This window comes from Mustela lutreola, chromosome 3, assembly GCF_030435805.1.
Source record: "Mustela lutreola isolate mMusLut2 chromosome 3, mMusLut2.pri, whole genome shotgun sequence".
Taxonomy (NCBI): domain Eukaryota; kingdom Metazoa; phylum Chordata; class Mammalia; order Carnivora; family Mustelidae; genus Mustela; species Mustela lutreola.
In genome coordinates this window covers 4432486-4446191 of record NC_081292.1, presented here as the reverse complement: position 1 = coordinate 4446191, position 13706 = coordinate 4432486, and the positions used below count along the sequence as shown (strand labels likewise).

At 52.8% G+C, this 13706-nt stretch overlaps 1 protein-coding gene across 2 annotated transcripts in view; it reads right to left on the bottom strand.

Moving 5' to 3' along the window:
• The window catches only part of COL22A1 (collagen type XXII alpha 1 chain), a 236355-nt gene that overhangs the window by 118520 nt on the left and 104129 nt on the right, over positions 1 to 13706 (bottom strand). For both annotated transcript variants that reach the window (XM_059165553.1, XM_059165552.1), the window contains exons 19-22: positions 10797 to 10841; positions 10502 to 10531; positions 10182 to 10235; positions 6067 to 6120 (exon numbers count right to left, since the gene is read on the bottom strand). In XM_059165553.1, coding sequence (XP_059021536.1) covers positions 6067 to 6120; positions 10182 to 10235; positions 10502 to 10531; positions 10797 to 10841 — 183 coding nt within the window. The remainder of the gene's footprint in view (positions 1 to 6066; positions 6121 to 10181; positions 10236 to 10501; positions 10532 to 10796; positions 10842 to 13706) is intronic.

Genomic DNA, 13706 nt, shown 5'->3' with positions numbered 1-13706 from the left:
GAGAATTCTGGTGTGCTCCTGGACGCTCACGCCCACTCATTGCCTCGAAGGTCTCGAGCGAGACGGACCTGAAGGACCTGAGTTCTAATCCCTGTGCCGCTCTTTATACTCTGTGAGACATGGAGCAATTGGATTTACACCCCTAAGTCTTGGCTTCCTCGTTTGCAGAATAAGAGTAGAACTGCCCAACCTCACATCCTTGTAAGAATGAGCGAGAAACAGGAGGGCAAACAGTCACCTCTCTATGTGCCAGCGATAGACCAGTCTGTCATCCAGCCACTGCTTTTCCCTGCTACCTTGTATCAGTTCTACACGGTTAGACTTGTCTTAAAAATATGTTCTTAAAAAAAAAAAAAAAAAGACTCAATCAGGCACATCACGAGACACCTGGGATCCCTCCGTCATTAGAAAGAGGGGAGGTGCTGTATTTGGTAGGTCACGTCTTCAGTTCTTGCCTCTTGACGAGAGAAGAGAATCCAGAAGGTGTTGAAAACACGATCAAAGGAACCAAAGGGGTTGTCACCAGCTAGTGGGAGAGGCAGTGACAAAGGCCCAAGGGACGTGGAGCAGGTCGTCTGATCTTTCTGGAACAAGAAATGTCTCACTGTCCATCTCAGGGATGCCTTACCAATATGATGATCTTATGATTTAGACATTCCAAATCTGCATTCAATTTAAATGCCTGATGACACAGAATTCTCTTAAGCAAAAAATCTCCCCTGGGTTTGTCCAGAAAAGAGGAAAGAAACCATGTATGCTATTTCAGATGGAAGTCAGCAGCACAAAACACACGGCACGTGAAGCAGAAGGAAGAGTACAGATGGGACCAGTTTCTCTTCTTTATACCAGAGCACGCTCTGCAGAAGGTCAGGCCCGGGTAACCAAATGCCCCGTTCTGGGTCCCACTGGCCCCCTGGCACCCACTGAGTTAGCTGCCCAGAGAGCAGCAAGCAAGCACGATCCACTCACCCGTGCTCCCTGACCGTACCAGACGCTCTCTGCGGCATTACATACATATGCTTGGCCACTATGCCTGGAGGTGTGGTTCATGCGCTTTCCATGTGTGCACAAAAATATATACATTCTATAAGTGTGACACGCTCTTCTAGGTGCTACAGACACAAAAATAAAGAAGGTTCCCACAGACTTACATGCTAATGAAAACAAAAATAAACAAATGTCAAAATAAGAAAAAAAAATATATAAGTTCTCTGCAAAAATTACAATGGGCCTTGGGTGAGCATGGCAAGCTCTCTGTTTTGGGGCGAACAATTAGGGCATAGGAGATTTTAGTTTTTTAAACCAACCCTGTGAATGCATTTCAGTGTCCAAATGCGTCAGTGGCCTGGAGCCAGGTGGGGTCTACTTCTAGTACATTCTGGGTTCCGAAGCAGCCGTAGCACTGCCCGCTTCCACTAAGTAGCCGTCCTCCCCAACAACCTCCCCCGAACGCCTCGCTCAGACATGCAGGAGGAAAGGAGAGCCTCGGAAAGAGAAACAGGGTAGCACCCGCACCCCCCATGGAAAGCAAGAAACCCAGCCAGCAGAAGACAGCCGAGCACCCCACGCTGGGGTGCCTCGTGTGCCACAACCCTCAGGGATGGGATGGCGGGGGGGCGGGGGGGGGTGGCGCCCAGCACTGATCTTCCCACTTCCCCATGGCATTGTGGAAAAATACCAGCTTTGTCCAAAATGAATGTGTTTACCTTGCCAGGGATTACACTGTCTGCCTGTCGCTAATCTCGAAAATAAAGGGTCGGCTCGCCTTCCCCAGCCCATCTATTCGTCTCAGTGTCACAGTTCCTGGGTCCTGTGGCTTGTCACTGTCTCGTGTCTTCCCTCTTCTAGCCTGAGTGTGTGCCGTGACACGAGGGAGTGATGTTTCAGCTGAGGCCGATGGGGAGGAAATGACAGGTCGCCGCGTGGGCAGGAGAGAGAGCTAATTTTCTGAGTAAGTCATTCTGTCTCGGCTTATCCTGACTCAGCCAGAGGCTGACAGAACAGGGAGAGGATGCCGAGCCCACACCAGCATCAGGACTGGTCTCTGCAGCGTGTGTGCCCACAGGGGCAGCCACTAGCCTGGAAACCACCACGGGAGGCAACACAGCCCGAGTCAGAACCTCACAGAGGAAGACTGGAGGGCCAGGGGTCCCCAGAACCACCCCCCCCACGCAGTCGCCAGCCTCCATTCACTAGAGGAGCAGGACAAGGGAGGAGCCCTCCTCTGTGCTCTCCATCACTCTCTCTTAATAGGTCACACTGCCCATGGCCGTAGGTCGCCCTGCCCATGGCCGTCGGCTCAGTCTCCTGTACCAGGCCCTGCGTGTCCCCCTCGCCGGGCACTCCAGCGGGACGGGGGGCTCATGCAGCCCCTGCCCTGGGTCTGGGCCACCACCCTCCCTTTCTGCTCTCTGCGGCCATCTCCTCACTGGTCCTCCTCTCCTACGGTCCGTCCTCAGAACAGCGGGCGGATGGGGGTATGTTCCTGTGAGCCTCCCGCTCCGTGTCTTTTACCCCAAGTCCTGCAGTGACCAGACTGCAGCCAGAAACCCAGGGAAATTCGGACCCCAAAATGCCTACATGAGGAAACTTCATCAGTTTTGGTTGGGGTGATGGTATTATGGTTTTATTGCTTTTGCATCTCCTTATCTTCAAGAGAGAACGGTGTGATGACATTTGGGGTCTCTTCAAAGGGACCTGGGCTGGCTGGAGGTGGGCTCAGACATAAATTAAGCAAGTTGGCCAATGACGTGGTAAGCGTAGGGAGGGCTGTGGGCCATAAGAGCATCATCGGTTGTACTATTCTTTCGACTTTTGTCTATTTTTTTCATTGTAGCAGTTCTGAAACCATTCAGTAGCCCCACATTCTCCCCACAATAGAAGCCCAAATCCTCACAATGGCCCCCCAGCAAGCAGCAAGACCCGGCACCCAGTTCCTCTGACTGACCTCCCCCTGCCGGGCCCTGGCTGCCTCCAGCTGCAGGGTTCTGCTCAAAGCCCTGCCTGTGTGGCCTCAGCCTGGGTCTGAGCTTCGTCCTCCAGCCGGCACACGCCCCCTCGGCTACTGGCCTGGCCAGGTCCCCACCTCCCGAGAGCCTGCCCTAACTGACCTGCTCCGGAGCCCTTCCTGCAGTAGGCAGGTGCGGAGGTGACGTGTCTCTTCTCCGGCAACGAACAGGGATCCCCTCCCTGAGGGGTCCCCCTCACCCACAGCCAGCACCCAGCAGGCGCCCTGGAAACACCTGCTGAGCAGATGAGCGCGTGGAGGGGAGGACCAGGGAGCAGGGGGGAGGCCGGGGGGGGACGGGGCTGGTGGTGTGGCATCCCCAACAGGACGGGTGCAGGCAGAGCTGGAAGCAGAGAAGCCGCATCCATGGCCCCGTCCCTTGTATGGGTACATTCCCCGAGCGGGAGAATGGGGAGTGAAGATAAAAGCTGAAACCAGGAGCAAGTGTCCAGAGGGAAGGTGTCCTCTCCAGGGGGCACTTCCTGAGTCGGCCTGACCCCTTCCTGTGTGCCCGTCGATCCCTGCTCAGTTCACTGGCCCCTGCAAGGCCGGCTCGGACACCCGCTCGGACACCCCGGTGCCCACTCCGTCCCAGCACCCTCCCCTCCCTGCTCAGCACCGCAGTGTCCCCCCCAAGGCATCAGGGTTAGCCCTCCCTGTTTCTCTAGTCCCTCCGGTGGTGAGCTCCTGGCGGTTGAGCCCCTCATCTCTTCAGACATTCCCAAAGCATTTAGCTGAGTGTCCGTGCCTCGTAAGAGCGCGACAGGAGCTCTGTGGACGGACACAAGGGAGGATTGAGGAAGTCAGGCTGTAGAGAGACACAGACCTGGGTATCCCTCACTGAGAGGTGGCCGGTGGCCGTGTTATCAGCGGCGGCCCTTCCTTTCTGCAAAGGGCCAGGACAAACATTTCCCTTGGACTGCTGAGGTCTGCCACGTGGAGCTCAGCACCACAGCACGTACGCCGCCTCTCCCCCCGGTTCCTTCTGTGAATCCCCTTGGTATGACCCTCAAATCTCCATTCCTAGTGCACGCATCCAACTCCTAGGACCCCTGGCCAGCGTGGAGGTCGGAACATGGGTGGCTGGTATTACTCTGAAGGTGTTTCTGGAGATGACAACAGCCATCCTGTGGAACACAGGAACACACTCTGGGGTGCCCAGAAGGGACGGCCAAGGATGCGTGGGCCTCGACAAGCAGGCTCCAAACAAGAGGTGTCCTCTCCCCTGTTTAATAAGACTCAGTCAGGGAGAAATGTAGTTTAAAAAAAAAAATTGCAGTCATCTCTGTATCAAGAGTTCCGCTCAGCATCTAATTCTATGTTAGGGAAAGTAATGTTTGCAGCAGCTCACCACAAGACGAATTCAGGCTCACCTAAGCATCAATTACATAACGTACATGGATTGCTGTTTTCTCTCAGAAGACCGTGCGTGAGCACCTTGGGAGGCTGGCAGTCACGGCAGCTGCCACATCTTGCCGCCCACCACGGATACAGACCCACCCTGAGCACATTTTCTCCCCCAAACCAGGCCAGTGGTGAAGCCTTCCCATTGCAACAGAGTAAACGTGCTTAGAGAAGCTAGGTGGCGTGAAGGGTCACACAGTTGCTCAGAAGTAGGGCCAAGTTTCCAACCCCAGAGCGCTGCTGCAAAGCCCAAGGTCCTTGCATTATACAGAGAAGGCAACCTAGCTTCAACCAGGCGACGGAGGCCAGGGCTGGCGATGCTGGACGGAACGCGGCACACGCATGCCCTTTCCAGTGGGGTAAGTGACTTCCCACCTTCCCACCTAACCTCTCCACCATGACCCCTTTCCACACCTCAACTAGCCTTCCACGTAAGTTCCTCTTAGACTCTTCAGGGTTTAAGCCCGTTGTGGAGTGCCAAAGTGTTTGAAAACCAAGGGAGGAAGTTCACTGGGGGGCTTAGGCCACGTGGGAGTCTGTTGGGTCATAAGCAGGTCGCTTAGTTTCAGAATTGAGAATGTAAAATGTGATCAGAGTGTGGGTGCAGCCCCCTGACACTCAGCCAAGCCAGGACACTTCTATAATTCTGTCCACTTCACTGAGCTGGAGACTCTCCGGGCTAGAGAGGCCACAAATGGGGCTTGAGAGCCTTTGCCAGATGCAAGACCCCCCATTTCCACCCATCTGTCGGCGGTCACCTGGCCTCCGACCGAACACCTCGGGAGGCAATGACCACACTGCGTGCAGGGGCTCCCCACCCCATCTCGGGCCGCTGTGCCCCTCAGACAGTCTCTATGTGAATCAGTAAGAGACACCACAAGCTCAAGCACTAGAGGTCAACAAACATTGACCTGAGCCTCTACTTTGTGCCGGGCACCCTGCTAGGAACTGGGGAGTCACGGAGTTGGGGGTCAGGCTCAGTAACCACGGGGCCCCCGAAGAGGGCACCTAACCCTAGTGTACACCTCCATCCCCCTATCTTAAACCACAGGACACTGTGTCAGGAGCTGTGCTTATAGTGAATAAAACCCATGAGGTATGTGCAATCTTGGTTAAAAAAAAAAAAAGGTGCTTAATTAAATTAAATTAGATTAAGTTAAATTAAATGGAATACCATGAGATATCACGATATTCAATAATGATACGGGTGTTTCAGAGTAGCTGAGAGCCTTACGGCAGCTCTCTATCCTTTCCCTTCTCCTTATTTTTAATTCCTCCCGGGAGACTGAGCTCAAATACCACCTCTGTCAAGAAGTCCTGGCTGCCTTGCAGGCTGGGTGAGCTGCCCCTTCTCTCTGCCCTTGCAACACTGGGCTTCCTTCTGCCAGAGCTCTGAGCCCATAAGGCTACGGGGTTCCAGATACATGACTCATGGCATCCAACGGCCTCATCTCCGTGTTCCCAGAACCCAGTTCCAGGCTGAACTCAGAGTGGACGCCCCACCATGTTTGCTGAACTAAATCTAACCCTTCAGTCGGCTTCCAATATTCATCTCAAGCCCATGAGGCTGGCACCACGTCCTCTGTCTGAGCTACTGAATTGGGGGCCCCAGCGGGGGAGAGCTGGTGATTTGAAGGGAAAGACACGTTACTCACCCGGAGACCTTGCAAACCAGGAGGTCCGTCCTTGCCTTCAGGACCCATCAGACCCTTTAGAAGGAGCAGAAAGGAAAAGAAAACAAAAAGGAACCAATGGTCAACACAGAGTTCAACACCACAAGTTGTACTCTGCCTTCTCATGCTCATTGGATAGGAAAACACCATCCTGTTTCGGTGGGGACGGTGGGAAATCAAGGGAGAAAAGATCCTATCCTGGCAAATCTAACTTTTTTTTTTTTTAAAACACATGCATCTATATGGCCTAAATATATTTAGCAACCAAGAAGTAGGCAACATCTTTCACACTTTAAAGATGAACATGTTGGGGGGCAAAAGCCTTGCATTAGTGCGTCGCATAAAGCACGCATGGGAGAAGTTTCTGGAACCCAAGTATCTTCAGCTGTAAGCTCAGCGCCATTGTCCCTGTATGTTGCTGGCTCAGCAAGAACTAGCTTGTGTTACTTGACTTGGTCAACAGTGCTATGCAATACAGGGTCGTCCGGACAAATAATGGAATTGTCTAAGATCAATTTCAATTAAGCAAGGAACACTGGCACAGTAAGGGGTCCTACTGACCTGGTAATTCAAGTCATACCCCCCAAGACCCCTCCCTCCGCCCCCCCCCACATATCTGCTGCACGACCTCCCCCAAGTTCCTTGGTGTCTGTGAACCCCAGGTGTCTCATCTTTGAGATGAGGATGATAAGCCTACCTACCAAGTGGCCATGGGGACCCCAGGGGGGAAGGAAACGAGAGCCCGGATAGACAACCCCCCTGGACTGCCTGACCAGACCCTGATTTGCACCACGTGATGGCAACTCAAAAAGGCAGGCAGGCAATGGGAATGGGTGAATGTGGCCCTCAGCTGTGATGCAGTCATCAACTTCCTGGGTGAATTCTGGCCAGAAGCTTTCCCCGAGGCACTTCCATTTCTTTGGTAAATATTATCATGCAAGGAGCTGCTTCTGTCTAGCACTGCATGACTACGAAGTAACCGGACTGTATTTAGATCCAAATTCTTTTCTCTTAAGAACACCGTGGAAACACACACAGGAATGGAAAACCTACAGGAACTACAGACCTAAATCTCCTTTTCCTCACAAGGATTACCCCGTTGAGCTCAGGGCACGTGGGGAGGGAAAACCTTGCACGAGTGAGGGAAAGTTCCTTGAGCATCAGCAGACACCTCAATTTGATCTGTGCAGCCTGCCTGCTTTATTACACTCCACCAGACGCTGATGCAACGGCCAGAGCTGTCTCATCTCGGGGGACGGATGAAAGCCACGAGCCTCCTGGACTGCTCCAGCATTTGGATGCAGAACGCTGCATGCAGTTTTCCATTTAGACAAGGGGGAACATTTTCCTCTCTCTGGGACTGCTGAGCACAAACTCCAAAATTTTCCACTCTCCCCAGAAGTCACTGAAGCCAACTTCTCCGTTTGATTCAATCCAATGAATATTTAGGGAGCAACGGCTCTGCGGAAGGCCCCAGGCCAGGAGCTGCGGGGGATTCAAAACAGACAGACGCAGCAACCGATCCAGGTACGGGGCTTAATAGGGCCTCCCCGAGCCCCGCTTCACACACTAGCTTGTGTGGCCCGCACAGTGCAGTCACACGCGTGATGGTGATGACAACGGTGATGACAATCTCTGGGTAGGAACGAAGCACAGGAGGGTCGGAGAGGAAGAGTCGTGTCAGCAGAGACGCAGAGCCACTCGGTGGGGGAACAGGGTCATGAGACCCGGATGTGGCGGCTGAATCGAAGGTGCCGTCCTTCCGCGTCCATGCTGCTCCTCGTGAGCTCACGCTGCGGTCCGCCCCCTCCCAGGCCCCTCTTGCTGTGGTGGGGCACCGCTCCATACGCTTGCACTGTCCACACCCTGAGATAAACTGCCCATTTTGACAGGGCGGAGACATTGGTCCTGGCCTTCAGAATCGTCCAGTCCTGTCTCTCCTCACAGGTCGCCCTTCTCACCAGTCTTAGGGTGGGCTCTTGTGTTTCTGAGCTCCCTGCTAGCGAATTCCACCACCCTCCCAGGTACTGCTCCGAGCCCTGTGCCCTGTTTTGAGAGCAGCTAGCGTGTTCTAGGGAGAGCATCTAGCATAGAGGACGGTGTCAGGACATCGGACAGCTCCATCCTGGGCTGCGGGGCTGGTTTGCATGTGCTTGCACCTGCCCAAGGTTCCGGACCGTAGGAATGGAATGGATGATGATGGACCACAGGAACGAGACACGCAAGGAATGCCATTAATCATCTAGAGCCTGCGATGCTCACTCAGGGTTCTTCCTTCCTGTCTCCTTCATTCAACCAGGGGATCAGCCGTGTACTTTCATCTCTCCACCTCCAGCATTAATATTTGCTCACAAATGTTTAAGGTTTCTTCCCTCTGTCCCCACTCCCCTCCGCCACATTCATCATAAGAAAAGCCGCATAACGGGGAGGATCCAGATTGAGAGGTTCAGAAGGTTGCCTCAGGGTCAAGCAGGGCTGGGCTCTGCCAGCTTCTTATTCCTTCATGGGGGCCATGGAGGAGACAATCCTCCTGTACATATTTTTTGGGGGGGGTACCACTGCATTGTGCACTCACAATGTCACTGTCAAGCCGGTCAGACCCATCTGGTTCAAAGGTCAAGTTCGCTTCTTAAAAGCTGTGGGACTGCACAGTTCACTCAGTATTTCTGCACCAAGGTCTTCATCAGCAAAACAGAAAGAATGCCTTCACCCTCGCAGATCTAACGTGTGTATGTTTGCACATACTAACATACTAGAGTATGGGGCACCTGGATGGCTCAGTTGGCTGAGCATCTGACTCTGGGTTTTGGCTCTGGTCATGATCTCTGGTTCATGAGCTCAAGCCCCACATTGGGTTCTGTGCTCAGTGAAGAGCTTGCCCGAGATTCTCTCCCTCCTTCTGCCCCTTCCCCTCGGCACACATGCACGCTCTATCACTCCAAAGTAAATAAACAGATCTTGTGTATACACACCGTAGTACAGACTGGCAGCACTTGCACTTACAGATCTGAAACGCACGTAGGCACTGAGATCCAAGCACGGGTGCACGTGGCATGACCTGCCTTTCCTACTGTAAACCTCCCAGCAGTTACCATAATGGTGAGGAGCTCTGGAAACCAAAGCTTGGGAGATTAAGCAAGACATCCAAGGTTACAGAAACAGAAGGCAGCTCTTCAGACATGAACTTTTTTGGTATGAATTGCTCTAATTATACTGGGCTTAAACATTTGTGAGATTTCTTCTGGTTTTACCCCCCCCCAAAAACCATATATTCTTCTCTTAATGAGGCATAGGCCCCACTGGCTTCCTATAAATTTGATTTATGGACATTTCAAAATAAGAGTGGTCTTATTTCCTTCGATAAAATGCCGTCACTTGAAAGGGGGAGCATGTTGCCGGGAAGAGCCTGATGAAATCACTGTCCTATGGGATTGGCTGTATGCTCATTCATCGGAACTCCATCGCAGAATGGTCAGAGTCCCTTTGAACGCCCTCTTCCCCAATGGTTATTTCTATGTCACTAAATTCGTTAGCAGTGGAGAATGCAAAGGCTGATGCTTTCCCAGCCACAGAGAAGTCAGTTTGAATCAGAGACGTGAGAGAAGCAAATCTGCGTTGGAAAAGATTCACCCAGCGCTGTGACGTCCAATCCTCTTATTCAGTTATACCTCAAAGGAAACTAAGGGGTACCAGGCTGGCTTAGTTGGTAGAGTGTGCAACTCTTGATCTAGGGATTATGCGTTCAAGCCCCACATTGGGACTGGGGTCTACTTAAAACAAAAGAAAAGAAAACAAAAAGAAACCTAAAACACCAGACTGCCCACCAGAAACCCCACTCATGGCCTGTTTAGGACCGGGAGCTGCAAAGGTGGGCTTGCTGGGTTTCGGGTCCAGCTCCACACTTGGGGACTGCCTAATGGAAATATCACTGGTCAGGCTTCATTCAGCTTGCTCTCATGCACACTGCTGACACCGGCACCTACAATCCAGGGGGACAGGACCAGCTTCTGCAATCCCACAGAGCTCAGTGGGAAAAACCACTGTTTTCCAGACGCAGAGGTGCTCCAAGTAGATCCTGGATTGGTAGCGTGACTTACCGGAGCTCCTGGTGGCCCAGGTGGGCCCTGGTGACCCCGTGGTCCCGGAGCTCCCTGGAAACAGAAGCCAAACATGCATTAACCACGGCTCCCCTTCCCATGACTCACGACCATTTGCTGACTCAGAGTCTACCTTCTGAGTTCCCAAAAGGGACCCAGAGATATAGGAGGGGGATCTGCATTCCTGACGTAAAATCAAATCGACCCATGTCTGGAAGGCTCTGTCTGAGCTCTACAAGCAGCTGTGACCCCACGGCTGCGGCTTTCTATCCCTGCTCCCACCCCAAGCCCCATGTGGGGAGGACGCGCATTCCCTTTACCTGCTCGCCCTTCAGGCCCTCTCTCTGCACCTGCGAGACAAACCGTGGGTCAGCAAAGGTGGTGGTGGACATCATTCCCGTCTCCTCCACCGGGGGTGTTCACACAGAACGCTGTAATGCAGCAATTCCTGACTTTCCTCGGATTTCACCCCACCTTTAGCGTTGAAAGCCTGTATCCAGCTCATGGGGTCAGAAGAGTACCCCCTCATTTTCAGAGGCAAAGACTCTTGCAAAAACGCAATCCCATCAGCCCAGGAGCCTGAAGCCCCTCCCCCAGGAATGCCCGCACACTCACCACGGAGCCAGGTAGGCCGGGAGGTCCCGCCGGCCCCACGTCACCCTGCGCAGAAATGACAAACATGTCATCGGCGTGCTTCCCGCCCCCTTCCTCTGCCCAAGAGTCAGAAAAACATCTCTGTTGACTTAGCATCAGGAATCTTCCTAAGATCACACCTAAATGTTCTTTTAATAGACTTTATCTTAGAGCCGTTTTGGCTGCGTGTCAAAATGGAGGGGAAGGGACAGAGTCACCGAGTGTCAACCTTCCTCATTGTCTCGCACATGCAGTAACACGTCCTGCCTCAGACCATCTGTCCAGTCTAGTTTTTTTTCTCTCCAAGGCACCATTCCCCATCCCCCCACACGCACACGAACACACACGCTCACACAGGGCAAGTTTTACCGTTGTGCATCCTCTCCAGGTGCTTCTGTGACATACACCCATGACACTGTCCGGCCCTCAGACCCCAGCTGGCTCATCTCCTCTCCATTTCTCCATGGACATCTCTCAATCAATCCCCCAAGCACGAGTACGTTTTTCCTATGCATCCGCGAACCTTAATATTTTGCTAATACGATGGTTAGAAGCTGTTCTGAGCTCTGCTGTAGTTTCTGTGTGGCCATCTTAGTTTACATCAGATAAACAGGTAGGTCAGGGAGATACTTAGTCGTCGCTGGGTGCGTCAGGACTCCGCTGGGGCTCATGACCGCGTCCCCTTTCTTTTATTTCCGCTATGCCTCACGACCAGTTACGTTTGCTGCACTTACTGAACTCATCAACATCATCGTTACAGCACCGACACGAATGTTCAATGACAGTTACGAAATTCATCAACACAGGCTTTCTCATTGACTCGGGTCCTTTTACGGAACAGGAGAGCCAACGTCCTGACACGAGAAATCACTCTTAAAGAAGGCTACCATCCCGTCGTCCATCCGCGGGAACCATGTGCGGACGGCGAACAGACGTCGGAGGCTTTCCACCCACCCGGCCTTGTGCGAAGGACTTCGATTCAAGCTCCTCCCCTCCGAGCCTCTTTCCTATCTTAGAGACAAGGGGACTAAAGCCCAGGGGTCTGTAATGACTTGTTCAAGGTCAAAAAGCTAGTAAGTAGTAGAACCAACTGTCTGTCCTCGAGTCATTTCTTTGCATGACATAAGTGATGCATTTTTGCAGTGGTCCTTTTAGCCGTTGTGGTAGGCAGCTTCCCAGACGGCCCCCTGTAGCCCCCGCCTCCTTGTGGGGACCTCCCACCAGGTATCAGTCCTAGGCTATGGGACCAACAGCACACAGCAGGAGGGACGCTGCGTGGCCTCTGAGATGAGATTACGAACATATGGTGGCTTCCATGGGGACCCCCCCCCCCCCCTGCAAACCTCAGGTCACTCAAGACCCTTGACCAGGATGGCCCACCCACGTGTACACTGTGTTCCTGGATCCTGGCTTTGGACACAGCGTGAGACCTCGTGATTATTGCTTTACACTTCTAAGGTTCGGGAAGACTGCCACGAGTCAACACAAAACGACACCAGCTAGGGGTTTTAGCCGGGCACGAACAGTGTCTCCCCCCGGCATGGGAATCTGCGGTGAGCCGCTGGGCAGGCAGGCAGATCTGCAGGCCTTGCTGCAAGTCAAGGCCCTATTCTCTGGGTCCCTATTCTCTTATCTGTGAAGTGAGACCAGCTCTGTGGTCCCGATGACCCTCTCAGATTGTAAAGGAGCCGAGAATTGTCTCCCTGATGTTCATTTAGAATGCCTTGACAGGTGTCCCATCGCCTGTGCATCCATGGTTTCCAGATCCTTCACATGAATGACCCAAATACCACCATGACCCCATGACCTGGTCTAGCACTTCTGCTGCGTTCATCATAATCAGCACTAATTCGGCTGTTGCCCAAACTGCGGGGGCCAAAAACATGTATAAGTGAGGTGGAAGGTTGGAACGAACTCTCTCCCTCTCTCCCTCTCTCTCTCTCAAACACACACACATCACACCACAGCAGAAGTCACCGACATCCAAACTTCAAGGATCGTTCCCTCTTAGTGACTTGAAATAAACGACTTATTTTAGAATTCAGCATCCCCTGTCAAGGAACTGTGAGAATATATTAAAATCCTGATGCCAAGATAATACAACAATATAAATCTCAACTCTAAAAATACTTGGGAGACAGAATAGTCCCGCTCGGAACCCAAGCCCGAGTGAGCAAGTCTGGAAGACATCTATGCCCGCCACCGCTCCCCCACGGCACCCCACGGCACCCCACGGCGACTTTCTCCGGCCTGTGGGCCCGTGAGTTCCTTTACACCTCGTACTCCGCCCGCGTCCACAGAGAACAGGGCCGACCTCCTCTCCTCTCCTGTTCTCCGGCCTCGCTGGGGCTGGCGGGCATCAGCAGTGACCTCCGCCTGAGCTCCGCAGAGTGACCCCGAACCCAGGTGATGCTCCCCGGGCTGCACTTGCCTTAGTCTCCCGGGATTCCTCCTCCCCCCTCCCGGCTGTTCCCAAACCTAATGCCCCATGTCCTTCCTAGGGGCCTGTCGAAGAATCTGGAACTGGTGCTCTGGCCCTCCTCCTAGAACCCAGGACCCACCGCACCCTCTCAGTTCTCCCTGCCACCCGGAACGCTCTGGAAGGCTATTATCTCCACACACATTTTCAGAGCACTTCAGAATTTGCCAAGACTCTTCACATGGGTTTTTTTCCACTGAGATACAGAAATTCTAAGCAGCAAATTTATTGAGTTAAGCCTTCTTGAGAGGATGTTCTAAAGGAGATGGCCAGTATGATGAGATGCAATCTTTATTCTGCTTATGAAAGATCTAGTACATTTTCAGAATTATGATTCTGGTTTAAAAAAAAAAGCACATTTTTAAAAATGCTGCAGAGAACAGAGAAGGAGAAATGGAGGAACAGGAGGAGGA